The 15,383-nt window shown below is 36.4% G+C and overlaps 1 protein-coding gene across 6 annotated transcripts in view; it reads left to right on the forward strand.

Moving 5' to 3' along the window:
* Positions 1–15,383, forward strand: part of Ablim3 (actin binding LIM protein family member 3) — a 110,266-nt gene that overhangs the window by 35,516 nt on the left and 59,367 nt on the right. For all 6 annotated transcript variants that reach the window (XM_047555145.1, XM_047555146.1, XM_047555147.1 and 3 more), the window contains one exon: positions 2,291–2,428. In XM_047555145.1, coding sequence (XP_047411101.1) covers positions 2,291–2,428 — 138 coding nt within the window. The remainder of the gene's footprint in view (positions 1–2,290; positions 2,429–15,383) is intronic.

Raw genomic sequence — 15,383 nt, forward strand, 5'->3', positions numbered from 1 at the left:
GACTCCAAAGGTTTCCAACCAGAAGGGACACTTGCTGGACATGCAATTCTTCATGTGCCTGGAGGAAAACATTCAAATTTCAGTTAACAGACAAAATGACTACTACACTGTCAAGAACCCCTGTAGGGTGTGATTTCTAAATTCCTTTGTAGTTCAATGTTGCTGTGAGTCCAGATTAATTTACAATATTCTTATTTAGAATTTAATCAGGAAGTCAATGTATATAGGCAATAGGTATTAATTCCTCTTCAATCAGGTAGTTATCTTTATAACTCAGAACAAGAGTAAGCCTTCTCCTAATAGGATCTGAGCAGATGTTTTTGGATTAATCATCTTCGAATGTGAATTAAGTAACTTTCTCCCCAGACCATTAGGAGATGCCTACAGGAGAGGTTTGGTTCCTCACTGGCAAAATTATCTTGACAACTTATCCATAGTGAAGTTGGACCAGACAGCTTATAATATCTCTTCCAACTCTGGGGTTCTGTGATCTAGGCAGATCCAATTATTAAATGCCAGATAAACAGATTTAAGATGGTCATGCTGAGCATATTTCAGGGAAAGGAGATATCTATTGGTAACCAGGAGCAGGTTAACAAGACTTAGTGTTTTTGTGGAGCTCCTCAGCATCATCAAACGCTGTCCACAGCAGTCTGGTTCACAGTGATTTCAGCCCTATCACAGTTACTACCAGCCCTTTCTTCTCAGTTGCACACATTGAACATTTTCTTAATATTGTGGAAAGTACTATTCAAAGGCAGCTTTAAAATGAGTCCCTTCAACAGCCCCTTCCAGCTAGGATGACTTACTTCATGCCTCCTGTACAGAAAGTCTGTGCTACCATTGACCAACCACCTTCATTTTATACATGTGAAAACTGAGGCCCAGAAAGGGACTGTAACTTGCTTAACTCAAAGGCCAGATGGAAGGAGAGCCCACATCATTCCTTTGAGACCCATAAGTTACTTTCAGGATCCAAATTCCCCTTGACAAGTTTGGAGCCTAATTTTGATCCAAAGATCACTTAAGAAATGGTATTTCTGGATGATTTAACCAGAAATACAACCATGCATAACTTACTGAGAAATACATTTTAGATGATTTTGTGATTGTGCAAACATCATGGCATGTACCTATTCAAATCAAGATGATATAGGCCAATCACCTGACATGGTCTCTTAATATAGTCAATAAACCTGATAAACACAAGATGCATTAGACTATTGCTAGCATACTGTTCTATGGTAAAGTTTTTCTTTTAAGTAGAATGATCCCCTTCTAAAATAAATAACAGAAAGCTAGCATGATATGACCCAATTATTCCACTCCTTGGTATTGATCTTAAAGAATTAAAGTCATCATACTATAGTGATACATGTAAATCCATGTTGACAGCTACACAATTCACAATAGCCAAATTATGGAACCAGCCTGTGACCATCAACAAATGAATGAATAAAGAAAATGTGATATAAATATATAATGCAGTTTTATTCAGTCATAAAGAAGAACAAAATTATTTTCAGGAAAATGGATGGAACTTGAAAGTATTATGTTAAGTGAAATAAGTCAGAATCAGAAAATCAAGGGTTGTGTATATTCTCTTATATGTGGAAGCTAAATAAAAAAAAGGGGGGTGTCTCATGAAAGTAGAAGGGAAACCAGTAGAATATAGAAAGGGAATCAGGGAAAGAAAGGAGGGAGTCATATATTATCATTGTCAAATAATATGTCCTGTACATAATTCTATATGCTATAGTTTCATAGGATTAGCAATGCAGCAGGTTTGTTACACCAACATCACCACAAATACATGAATAATGTATTGCACTAGCACATTACTACAGCTACAACACAACCAGGCAATAGGATACCCAGTGGCATCCTATTCTGATGTCATTCTGATGCCATGGGACCAGAATTATCTGACATTGACTGAAACATTGTTATGCAGCACATGACTCCACTTTATTGCCTCTTTTATTTATTTTTCTATTCAGGAATTTAGCTTACCTTACTGCAAAAAAAACCATGCTCTCTCCTAAGTCTTTGTTTGCTAAAGGAGGTTTATGAACTCACATCCTACTGCAACTCAATGCTGCTGAGCTTGGCACACTCACCAAGATGATGGGTTTGGGGTAGGGGGGCAGCTAAACATTTCTACCCTTTCTGCTTTTCTACCAGTTAAATTATAATGATGTCTTATGGAAGTTGTTTTGAGTTTCTGGTTTTGTTTTTGTTTTTAAGAATTTGCACCTCCTGAATAGTGACCTCTTGTTTCTTTCCCCAGTTCCTTATCAGCAGAATCCTTACAATCCCCGGGGCAGCTCCAATGTCATCCAGTGCTACCGATGCGGAGACACCTGTAAAGGAGAAGTGGTTCGAGTCCACAACAACCACTTCCACATCCGATGCTTCACCTGTCAAGGTAGGAGGCCTGATTTCCCAGCTCGCTGCTCAGATTCCTGGTCATGCTCTCTGCTAGAACATGCCCAGGGACAGGAAGAACAAATGCAGTTGGGATCTGTAAAGGCCTGAAGAGACTTTCCCTGAGCCTGTTCTCATGAAATTCTCCCTTAGACAGTGTGGAGTACAGCAAGTGAGAGCGAGGGCAGTACTAGGTGGAGAGCCAGGGAGCCTGGTGACCTTGGAGGAGTGGTGTCCACCCAGGGGAAAGGCCATCCTGCAAGCTTAATTTACACATCTGAAAAGGTTCCTGGCTTGTGCCTGCCTGTAAGTCAGCTTGAGAGTAAATGTAGTACATGCTATCCTGGCTAAAATCAGCCTGGATCTGATGAGCACCTGTTAGGTGACAACATGACAGTCCTTAAAGAGTAAGTTTAACAAGGGAGAAGAATCATCTTGACTTTAGTCAGGTTTGTAATGTGGAAGCAGGAAGATGTTTGGTTAGCGCTGATTTGGTACAGTTGATCCATAGCTAATTATAGGACCCTAGACTCAGCCTAGTTTCTTAACTTACCCTTCCTGAAGAAGGGTAATGGAAGCAGGAATGGAAAAGGGCTCAGGTGAAAGAGGACAGGGAGTCCTCTGACCTAAAGGGCAATACACCCTTCCACAGTGTACTGACAAATGTCTCTCCTGCCTCCATTTCCTGTTCTCCATATCCAGGCCTCCTTGCTCACAGAGTGGACATTCTCATTGTGGATTGTTTGTGGGTTTAGAAATGTTTGGCCTGAAACCTGTAATTCACACTTGCTGATCCTAGGTTTGTCCTCATAAAGTTTGAAGAACATTCTGTGTTTGATTTTCTTGGTGACTGCCATTCAGATACTTGTAGCCAGCTCTTCCTATGTTGAATGATACTGCAGGTCCTTGAATCAGGCCTCATCTGAAGTGATCCCTTTGGACTACATTTCTTCTAATGTGACTGATACTGAATTGACTTCCTGATGAGTCACTTCACACAATTGACTTATATTGAATATATAATTGAAACTCCCATATCTTTTCATATCAGTAACTACTTCAGTCTCATATATTTGAGATTGGCTTCCCCAATTTTTCATGGAGAAAAATCCTGGACTTCTTTCTTTGTGATCTAATTGGACACTGTCCTGAGAAAATAAATTATACATTCATATTTCCCAATTTGTTTATAGAATCATGTATGGGATATATTTCAATTGGTGTGATTTAAGTTTTATGCCAATAATTGGTAAAACCTGTCAGTCCAAAGTGAACTTCAGTAGTATCTCTGTGAGTGACTATTTTTACATCCTCAGAAATTAAGGCAGGACAAAGGATATAGACAGTAAAATTGTTACAGGGAGGTTTGGGATATGACTTTGCAATTATATTCTTAAGAGAATGCTATTACCTGTTGTTTAAGCACCGTTGACTTATACTTCCATGTGGCTTCTCATCCTCCAGCAGGCTAGCTTGGGCTCATTCTTATGGTGGTCTCAGAGCTCTAAAGTTCAAAAAGAGAGCAGGCTTCAGTAAGTTAGACCTTTCAAGCCTTAGCCTGTGTCACACTGTTAATGTCTTGCTATTGGTAAAACAAGTCAAATTACCAACCAGATTCAAGATCGTGAGATCATGATTCAAGAAAGAGACTTTGCCTTTTTTGGAAGGATCTGCAGCATCAGTTTTCAGGAGTGTGAATGCAGAAGACGGGAATAATTTGACCATTGTGACAATCTACCACAAGGAGGTCACAGAATCTCTTTCAATGGAGATTTTATAGTGGGAGTTGGAGGGATGAACCATCATTTTTCTGAATATTTTCCATGTCAGCTTGTTTAGAGGCAAAACACCTAACAGGATTTTTACTTCCAACAGTAACCAGTAAGTAAGGAGATTGGTTACCTTAAATAGCCTCCTCATTTAGAAATTCTAAAATTATATATATTTCTTTTACTACTCTTTTAACATATGATACTGTACAGGCATGAAAGGAAGGAACCTACAGAAGTTAAAAAAGAAAAGAAAAAGAGGAGAAATCCTGGTGTGACTACCAGTGCCAGGTTTCATCCTGATGGGTTTTGCTGAACCTTGGAGACCTTGAGCTTTTACCTTTGTGTCTAAGTGGATCATGGAGATAAAGAGAATCCTAGAGTCTGGACAAATGGGGATATAATAGGAGACCTCTGTGTATATCTGAGATTTCCCATAGAAATCTTACTTTTAGTGTATTCTGGGTGAGAAATAAATTGGTTCTGGAGAAGGAGACAGCAAAGAAACTTGCCCGACCCAATTCTGGCACAGAGTAAAGGGGACTAAAACTTGTACAAAACTATCTCTCCATTACATGACTCATGGATGATATTTATGCTATGTATTTGGTGTCAAATAATTTTTTAAAAAGTAAAACAGAGAATTTAAAGAAAGTCACATGCTTGGCAAATGGCAGAAGCAACTGATAATCCTCTTGGGAGGGAGTCGACTTTACTCCAGGTTTCTAAAATATTCCTATAGATAATGTTAGTAGGAAAATGAATAAATCAGTTCAAAACATACAAAGCATAATGGAGAGTGAACCAGGAGAAACAATGGTGAGAACCAGAACCTCAAAGACTTTGTACACTGAAATTTTCTACTATTATATTATAACTATATAATAAAAACCTTTCAGGAAAATATAAAAGAAACACACCTACACACATCAGAGTGAAACCTTGGATCATCAAAAACAAAGAGATAATGTTAAAGGTAGCCAGAGATAAAAGACAGATCATCTGCATATGAATGGTAAATAGGCTGACAGCTAACTTTTAATAGCAACAAAGAAGCCAGAAAATGGTAGAATAATATCTTTAATGTACTGAAAAAAATAACTGTCAAGGTAGGATTATGTATTCAGCAAAACTATCTTTCTAGAACAAAGGCAAAGCCACAGATAAACATTATTCTTAATGGTGAAAGATTGAATGTTTCCCTGTAAGATCAAGAAAAAGACAAGGATGTCTGCTCTCACCATTTCTAGTTAACAGTACACTGAAGGTTCATGCTAGGTTAATTAGACAAGAAAATGAAGTAAAAAGCCTCCAAATAAAAAATGAAGGCACAACATGATCTTGTGCTTGGTAAATCCTAAGGAATACACTAAGGAACTATTAGAACTAATAGACAAATTCATCAAAGTTTCTATAGGCAAGATCAAAATATCAAAATCAATTGTTATTTCTATGCACCAGCAATGAACAACCTGAAAATAAAATTGATAGAGCCATATGATTTACAATAGCATCAAAAATAAATACAGAAATAAATTTAATAATATAGGTGCAAAATTTATACTATAACACCTACGAAAGAAATCTGAAACAAATAGTCATCCAATGTTCATGAATCAGAAGATTCAATAATGTTAATATGTTTATACTCTTCACAGGGATCTATAGACTTAATGGTGTCTTAACTCTTCATAACAAAATACTACAGACAGGGTGGCTTAAACAACAGAAATTCATTTTCCCACATTTATTTCTCCTCCCCACCCCATCTTCTCACATTTCTATAAATTGGGAAGTTCAAGATCAGGCTGCCAACATGATTGGGTTCTGATAAGGATTCTTCCTGATTGAGGATGACCACCATCTTGCTGTCTTCATATGGCAGAGAGAGAGGAAGACAGAAGGACAGATGGTTCTCTGGTTGTAAGGGTACAAGCCCTCATCTGAACCTAATTATTTCACAAAGTCTACATCTCCAAACACAATCACATTGGAGGTTAGGACTTTAGCATTTGAGCCTTGGGGCTGGCACAATTCAGTCCATAGCAAATGTAATCTCTGTCAAAAGACTTCTCTGCAGAAATTGACAGAAGGTTCCTAAAAATGCATATGGAATTGCAAAGGACATAGAATAACCAAGCAATCCTGAAAAAGAACAAAATTGCAGAACTCATACTTCTCATTTTCAAAACTTGCTATAAGATTGCAATAAACCATACAGTGTGGTAGTAGCATAAGGATAGACATAAATCAATTGAATAGAATCAAGAGTCCAGATATAAACACTTACATTTATGATCAGTTCATTTTCAGCAAGTTGCCAAGATAATTCATTAGGGAAAGACTAGTTTTCTCAAAAACTGGTATAGAAAAAGGAAATCAGACTTTTTTTTACACATACATAAAAAATGAACTCAAAACAGATCAAAGATTTAATAAGAGCTAAAACTGTAAAACTCTTAGGAGAAAATATGAGAATAAATCTTTGTGACTTTGAGTTGAGCAATATCTTTTTAGATATGACATGAACAAAAGAAAAAAGAGATAATTAAACATCATCAAAATTTAAAGTTTTCGTGCTTCAAAATACACCATCAAGAATGTTGAAAGATAACCCAGAAAATGGGAGAAACTGCAAATTATCTGAGAAAGCACTGTGGGCTGAGCTATATAAAGAACTATTACCACTTAACAATAAAGAGACAAACAATTCAGTTTCAAATGAGCAAAGGATTAGCAAACACATTTCTCCAAAGAAGTTATACAAATATTCAATAAGTCTATGAAAACATATTTAATATCATTAGTCATCAAAGAAATGAAAACATCCTCTAGGACAGCTACAATCAAAAAGATAATACAAGTATTGCTTTGGATGTGGACACATTGGAACCTTCATACATTGTTGGTGAGAACATAAAACAGTGCAGCCACTTTGGAAAACAGTCCGGCAATTCCTCAAAAGGTTAGACACATGGAGTTACCATATAACCCAACAATTCCAAATTTTACTCCTAGGTGTATACTCAAAAATAGGAAAACACATGTTCACACAGAATATTACACGTGAGTGTTCACAGCAGCATTATTCATAATGGCCAAAAGAGGGAAATAACCCAATATCCCTCAAGCAATGAAGAGATAAATATGTTATATCCATACAGTCAGATAGTGTCCAGCAATGAAAAGGAATGAAATACTACAATGTGGATGAACCTTAAACATGTTAAAAAAAAAAAAAATCATGGGCTGAGCTTGAGGCTCAGTGGAGTGCTTGCCTAGCATTTGTGAGGTAGTGGGTTCAATTCTCAGCACTGCATATAAATAAATGAATAAAATAAAGGTTCATCAAACTATAAAAAAAATCCATCACAAGAGGCTACATGTTGTATGATTCCATATAAAAGAAATGTTCAGAATAGGCAACTATGTAGAGACAGAAAGCAGATGTGGTTACCCAGGGCTGGGGGTGTGGAAGAATATGATGAGCGATGTCTAATGGGTTTGTGGTTTGGAGGTGATGAAAATTCTAAATAAATTAAAAATATATTAACTAATGTTGAATTGTATGCTTTAGATTGTTGAGTTATATGACATATAAATTGTATATCATTAAAACTGTTTAAAGAACAAAGACAAAGTAAAAACATTTCCAGACAACAAAAACTGAATGCTTTTCAATAGATCTTCACTAAATAAAATTCCAAAGTATGTCCTATAGGCGGAAGGAAAATGACCCCAAGACAAAAGAACTAAGATGTAAGGAGGAATAATGTAGCAAAATCTTAATTAAAACTGTAAAATGCATAGAAGAGAAAGATAACAAAAATACTATAAATCAGAAACTTGCATCATGAGGGACTAAGGCTATAACTCAGGAGTAGAATACTTGTCTTACATACACAAGGCCATGGGTTCAATCCCTAGCTCTGGAAGATAGGAAGGAAGGCAGACAGGAAGGCAGACAGGAAGGAAGGAAGGAAGGAGGGAGGGAAGGAAGGAAGGAAGGAAGGAAGGAAGGAAGGAAGGAAGGAAGGAAGGGAGGAAGGAAGGAAATGAAAACTTACATTATGAAATGTAGTTTAAAGTGGTACTCCGAGAAAAATATATAGCCTCAAAAAAAATCACAATAAAACTGGGCATGGTGGTTCATACCTGTAATCCCAGCAGCTCAGGAGCCTGAGGCAGGAGAATCACAAGTTCAAAGCCAGCCTCAGCAATTTAGCAAGACCCTGTATCAAAATAAAAATAGAAAGGCCTGGGGATGTGGCTCAGTGGTTAAGTACCCATAGGTTCAATCCCTGGTACCAAAAAAAAAAAAAAAAAAAAAAAAAAGACACACACACAATAGATTAGAAGTTTAAAAATTATTGAACTAAGCATTCAACTCTAAAGGGTTGAAAAGCAGACTGAATCCAAGGAAAATAGAAGGAAGGAAATAATAAACATGAATCAAAGAAAAAATATAATGAACAGGATTAAGAATGCCAAAAGTTGGTTCTTTAAAGAAACAATTAAAGTAGACAAAATTCTGGCAAAACTAGGCATGTAAAAAGAGAAAATGTGCAATTGAGCAATCTTAAAAAGAAAATAGGGACCTAACTATAATTTCTATTAAAATTAAAATCATAATAGGAAATATTAGAAACAATTTTAGAATAATAAATTTTAAAACATAGATAACGTTGATATCAATTATCAATTCATAGGACATAACCTACCAAAACTTACCCAAAAAGAAATTTTAAAACCTAAATTAGTCCTAAAACCATCCAAGATATTGGACTACTGAATTAGTAGTTAAAACTCTTCTATGCCAGTCATGGTGGCACGCACCTAAAATCCCAGAGATTCGGGAGGCCGAGACAGGAGGATCACCAGTTTGAGAGCAGCCTCAGTAACTTAGCAAGTTCCTAAGCAACTTAGCAAGACCCTGTCCCAAAATTAAAAAATAAAAAATAGAAAGGGCTGAGGATATGGCTCAGTGGTTATGTACCTCTGGGTTCAATCCCAGTACCAAAAACAGACAAACAAAAAAACTCTTTTACAAAAAAACAATTCAGCATCTCAATCAAGTTCTACAAAACATTCAAAATCGGATCATTTAAATCCTTCAGAAATTCTTTCAGAGAATGGGAAGAAAATATTCCCAAACTCATTTTTTGAGCCAGCATAATAACAAGCAATGTAAGATAATTATACATCAATAAAATTCACAAACATGAATTTTTAAAACCCTAAACAAAATGTTAAAAATCCAACTCCAGAAAATTACAAAAAAAATATAACATAACTGAACAAGTGGGGTTTATTTCAGAAATTCAAAACCGGCTACCATATTAGAAAATTGTGTAAGACATTATGAAGGTATCAGGGAGTAAAAATCATCTGGATATCTTAATAGAGGCAGAAAAATATTGGATACATTTAAAAATAGTACCTATCTATGTGAGTTTTTAAAAGCAGGACTGATTGAATAAGCCTATCATACCTGGCACATGCCTGTAATCCCAGTGATTTGGGAGACTAAGACTGAGACAAGTTTGAAACCAGCCTCAGCAACGGAGCAAGACTCTGTCTCAAATTTTCAAAAGGACAGGGATATAACATCTCAGTAGCAAGGCACCCATGGGTTAAATTCCCTGTACAAAAAAATAAATGGCATATAGCTTCATGGTAAAACCCCACTGGGTTCAATCCCCAGTACCAGGAAAAGCTGTCATAGCTGATGAATGATGCTTAATTAATTAATTAGCTAATTAATTAAAACATGTTTAATGGTAAAATGTTGAAAGCATTCCCTTTGATACCAGAACAATGCTCACTGTCACATTCTGATTCAATATTGGCCTGAGGGTCCTAGGAATACAGTTATGATATAGAAATAAAACTTTCATTGTCTGAAAAGGAGAAAACAAACTTTTGATAAATTTTAGATGACATAATTGTGTAGAAAACCTAATAATCTACAAATGACTTAAGAAAATGAGTTTATAATAAGAGAAAAACCTATTGGTAACTTTTAGATAATGCTAGTGAAATAATTAATCTGAAACAAGTAGGTTAAAAAAAGTTAACCTGTCTCTTGTACAAAATGTACTTATATGTAGGCAAAAGGTTGATAAAGGAAATTTTGTAAGGAAACACTCCACTGAGTGTTAAATAATTAGAACACCTTAATTTTGCAAACCTGTAATGAAATGATGTATCAAGGTAGTAATCAACAGCAGCCATTTCCATGAATCACCACTACCCCCTAAATTACAGAAGTACACAACAACAAAGTATTATTGTTGCCAAAAATCAGACCTAAATCTTAATTCAAACTTCTAGATATAACTACCAATTTATAGGAAACAAAAGTAAGGGGAACAAGTTAATCAATACCATTGAGACACAATCATTAAAATCCAAACTCTGAGAAATATTTCAAGGAGAAATGACCCAGTTTCTGCAATAAATACTTTGCAAAGAAGGAAAAAGAACATGGAAATTAAATGCTTAAGAGGCATATCAGCCAATGCAATATATGGATCTTGGTTAGGTCTTGATACATTATTATTAATGGTTTTAGGTTATTGCAGTTAGTTTTTCTGAAGAATTCTATTATTTTAGAGATGTACTAAATACTAATGCCAAAAAGAAAATCAAGGCGAGTGTATCAAAGTTACTAGATACAGAATAAATTTAGAAAAGAAAATTGTACTTCTATACGTGATTAATAGCTAAGAATTAAGAATTTTTTAAATTTAAGAATAAATCTTATCAAGTCATGTAAGTTTTTATAATAGAAATGATAAAATTTTAATTTATAAAACATCATAAGAAAGACATTAAAGAAGGCCTAAAAGAAAGAAAGAAATATCAATATGACATTTCTACCCTATTGAACTATATTTATGGTCAAGGCAACTCGAATACATTCCATAAGGTTTTCCATAGAAATTAAAAAATCAATTAAAATTATTTTTTGGCAAAGACTCAGGGATCCTCTGCCTCTAAAGAACAGCAACTACACCAGGAAGCCTGTCCTACCAGATATCATACACTTATTACTGCTGTATAAACTATTATGGCAGTGTGTCTAGACCAAAGACAGTTACACAGACCAATGGAACTGAGTAGAGAACCAAAATAAACTTCCACACATGTAGAAACACGCTTTCTTACAGAGCAGTGGGGAACAATTAAACTGCTTGATAAATGACACTGACATGATTAACTAGCCATATGGGGAGAAATTGAATCCCTACTGTATACCATTCACTAACATCAATTCCAGATGAAAAGATTCTCAATTTCATTAATATTAAGAGATGTGGAATTTAAAAACATAATAAGATACAATTTCACATATATCTTATTGTGGAATTCACATTATTTATTTATTATCATCTTATAGCGAATTTCACATACATCTTGACTAGTCCCATGTTCCCAAGTATCAGAGATGAAATGGATCCTTGGGATCTGTTGGTGGGAATATAAGCAGGGTACAAAATAGAAAATAGTCATCACCTCACAAATACAAGAAGACTCATAGCAGCATTTTTATAAAATAAAAAAAATGCATGCAGCTCAAATGTCGTTCCACAGTGGAATAGATTGATTGTGATTTATTCAGACTGTGGAAAGCAACAGCACAGTGAAAGTGAATGAACTGCGGTTGTGTGCATTGTCACAGGTGAGTCTCAAACACCACGCTGAGAAAAGGAAGAAAGCACAGAAGAATAAATGCAGAAATATTCCATCGATATAAAGTTCAAACACAGGGCACAAAACAATACAGTGTTAATGGGTACGACACAAGGGATAAAACTACCAGGAAAAGCAAGGGATAAAACACATGATTAGGACCATGTGGGAAAGAGGTCTTAGGAAGAGGGCTTCTGTGGCACTAGTAACAACCTATTTCATAAACTTGGTAGTGAGTACATGGGTGTGTGTTTTATTACTCTTTAAACTGCACAGGTATATTTTATATATTTTATCCACATATATTTTGCAATTAAAGTGTTTCAAATAATGAATTAGATCACCCTTGGAAGCCCTTCTAAGTCAGATTATGAAATTTCATAAAATCTAGTCTCATTTGAACTGTTGAAAATCAGCAGAACTATATGGCAGAATCCTAGACTTACAGATCAGGATGTGCCCTCAGTTACTCACTACCACCCTTGTTTTACATGCGAGTGCCAGAAAGTGAGATCAATTTCTCAAAGTCACATGCATCTGAGTGGTAGACTAGGACTCTGGACAAAGGTCCAGTAAGCCCTGAAACCTGGTATTTTCCACTCACATGTGGCTAAGGCTGAGTGCTAGGCTTCCTAGGCACTGTATTTACAGTGAGCATTCATTCTGGATTTTCCTAAAGAAGTTCTCTGTGTTTTTAATTGGTTATTTTTAGTTATACATAACAATAGGATTCATTTTGATATAATTATAAAAGCATGGAATTTGTTCTAATTCAGTCACCAGTACTTCCCCTTCCCTTCCCCTCCTCCCTCCCCCTGTTCCTCTTCCTTCTACTCTACTGATCTTTCTGCTATTTACTTATAGTTTTTTTTTTAATTACTGTATTGTGGATGCATATGATGGTGAGATTCACTGTGGTATATTCATATATGTACATAGGAAACTTAAATCAGATTCATTCCACTGTCTTTCCCTATCCTCTCTCTCCTCCCTTCTCTTTAACCTTTGTCTACTCTACTGATCTTTCTTCTATTCTTTTTTTTAATCCCCCCATTATTTTGAATTAGCTTCTGCATATCAGAGAACACATTTGACCTTTGACATTTTAGGACTGTCTTATTTCACTTAGCATGATAATCTCCAGTTCCATCCATTTTACCAGCAAATGCCGTAAAGTCATTCTGCTTTATGGCTGAGTAATACTCCATCATGTGTATACATACTACATTTTCTCTATCCATTCATCTGTTGAAGCTATGGACCTAGATTGGCTCCATAGCTTGGCTATTGGGAATTGTGCTACTATAAACATTGATGTGGTTGTGTCACCATAAAATGCAGATTTTAAATATTTTGGATATATACCTAGAAGTGGAATAGCCAGGTCATATGGTGGTTCCAGTCCTAGTTATTTAAGGAATCTCCATACTGCTTTCTAGAATGGTTGCACTAATTTTCAGTCCCACCAACAATGTATGAGTGTACCCTTTCCCCCACATTGCATTCTTGATAATTGTCATTCTGACTGTGGTAAGATGAAATCTCAATGTAGTTTTAATTTGCATTTCTCTAATTGCTAGAGATGTTGGACATTTTTTTCATGTATTTCTTGATCATTCATATTTCTTCTTTTGAGAAGTGTCTGTTTAGTTCCTTTGCACATTTATTGATTGGGTTTTTTTTTTTTGTGTGTGTGTGTGTGTGTGTGTTAAGTTTTTTGAGTTCTTTGCACATCCTGAATATAAATGCCCTGAGGAGCAGGTTGCAAAGATTTTCTCCCATTCTGTAGGCTTTCTCTTCATACTATTAATTGTTTCCTTTGCTGTGCAGAAGTTTTTTTTTTTTTAATTTGATGCCATCCCACTTATTGACTTTTTGTTTTACTTGTTACACTTTAGGGATCCTGTTAAGAAAGTTGATTCCTGAATTAATTTGTTAGAATGTTGAGCCTCATTTTCTTCCAACAGTGACAGAGTTTCTGGTCTAATTCCAAGGTCTTTGGTCTGCTTTGAGTTGACTTTTGTGCAGGGCGAGAGATAGGGGTTAAATTTCATTCTACTACTTATGATTTCCAGTTTTCCCAACACAATTTGTTTAAAAGGCTATCTTTTCTCCAATGTATGTTTCTAGCACTTTTGTCTAGTATCAGGTAACTGTATTTATGTGGGTTTTTCTTCTATTCCATTCCATTGATCTTCATGCCTGTTTTGGTGCCAACACCATGCTGTTTTAACTTTGCACATTCTGTCCTACTGTCTAACCATAGGATCTGCTTTTTTTTTTATTTTTCTGATTCACAGAATAATGACTGGTATGGATACACTAGTTCTGTTAAATCTATATTGCTAACCCTTTTCATTGCCTTTCCTGTTATTTGAACATCTGACTCTGCTCAACCTCAACTGCATCTGTCATGCTCATATTGCTTGCTATATACATACATTTTATCCCTGTATTCTCCACTGTACTTCCAGGAACCCCTGAGATTCTTATCAACATTTACATCCTTTCTACCAAAAGCTTCCTCCTTTAGCTCCTTGGGGGAAATGGAGGAACTGATCGTTCCAAGTTTTCTTGTGGCCTCCTGGTTTTCTGCACTGGGAGAGGTAGCTCTGCGGGTGGAGTTGGCTAGGAAAACAAAGGGGAGAAAAGAAGGGAAAAAACAGGAACTGTTTCCAATGAGGTCGTAGGCCAGGACCCAACTAATTCCATGAAGCAATTGATCCGCCACCTGCACACCCAGAACAGCCTGTCCTCTGACTTTGCCTGCTCTGGGATTAGGCATTGTTTGATATGATGAATTCTCATGATGACTGGTGGAAGAGGAACCCTCCCCCACCTCCTGCCACTACTGTCCCCACCATGGCCCTGCCTCTCCACAGGGGTGGCTCAGGGACCACAAACAAAACTTCACACTGAATTTAAAATGTCTGGACACATGGTGCACCCTGAGGAAGTTCTCATGAACTCACAGGTAGCCTCTTCATTTTGCACAGAAGTGAACGGAGGCCCCAGGGAAGGAAGGACCACATTCATTGCCTTCCAGAGACTCAGTGGCAGTGATGAGACCAGAGTCTAGAAGTCTGATTCCCAGACCACTCTCCATCTCCAACTGCCCTGCTATGATTTTTGGAGTCACCTCTTCCTCTCTTGCCCTGGCCCTTTAAGCCTGCTTCTAGCCTACAAAGGTGAATAAACACTTGCGAAATACTTCTGGCATTCACCTGAAAGATCTTTCCTGTTTTTATCCTGGCTTCTTCTGCAGAACAACTTTTCCTGTTAATGATGCGGTGTTATTTACTGGGTGATTTTGCCTGATTCCAGGCTGGTCCTCAGACCTACAGTCTGGGAAACTGTCTCATTGGTTTCCCCACCATTAACCACTCCTGAAAATGTCGACTTATGTTAAGCAAATCCTCAGAAAACCCATGTGAAAGACCAGAGTACCTGTTCATTAATGTACATGAGAGCTGTAACTCTTCTGTTGGACCG

This window comes from Sciurus carolinensis, chromosome 6 (assembly GCF_902686445.1).
Source record: "Sciurus carolinensis chromosome 6, mSciCar1.2, whole genome shotgun sequence".
Taxonomy (NCBI): domain Eukaryota; kingdom Metazoa; phylum Chordata; class Mammalia; order Rodentia; family Sciuridae; genus Sciurus; species Sciurus carolinensis.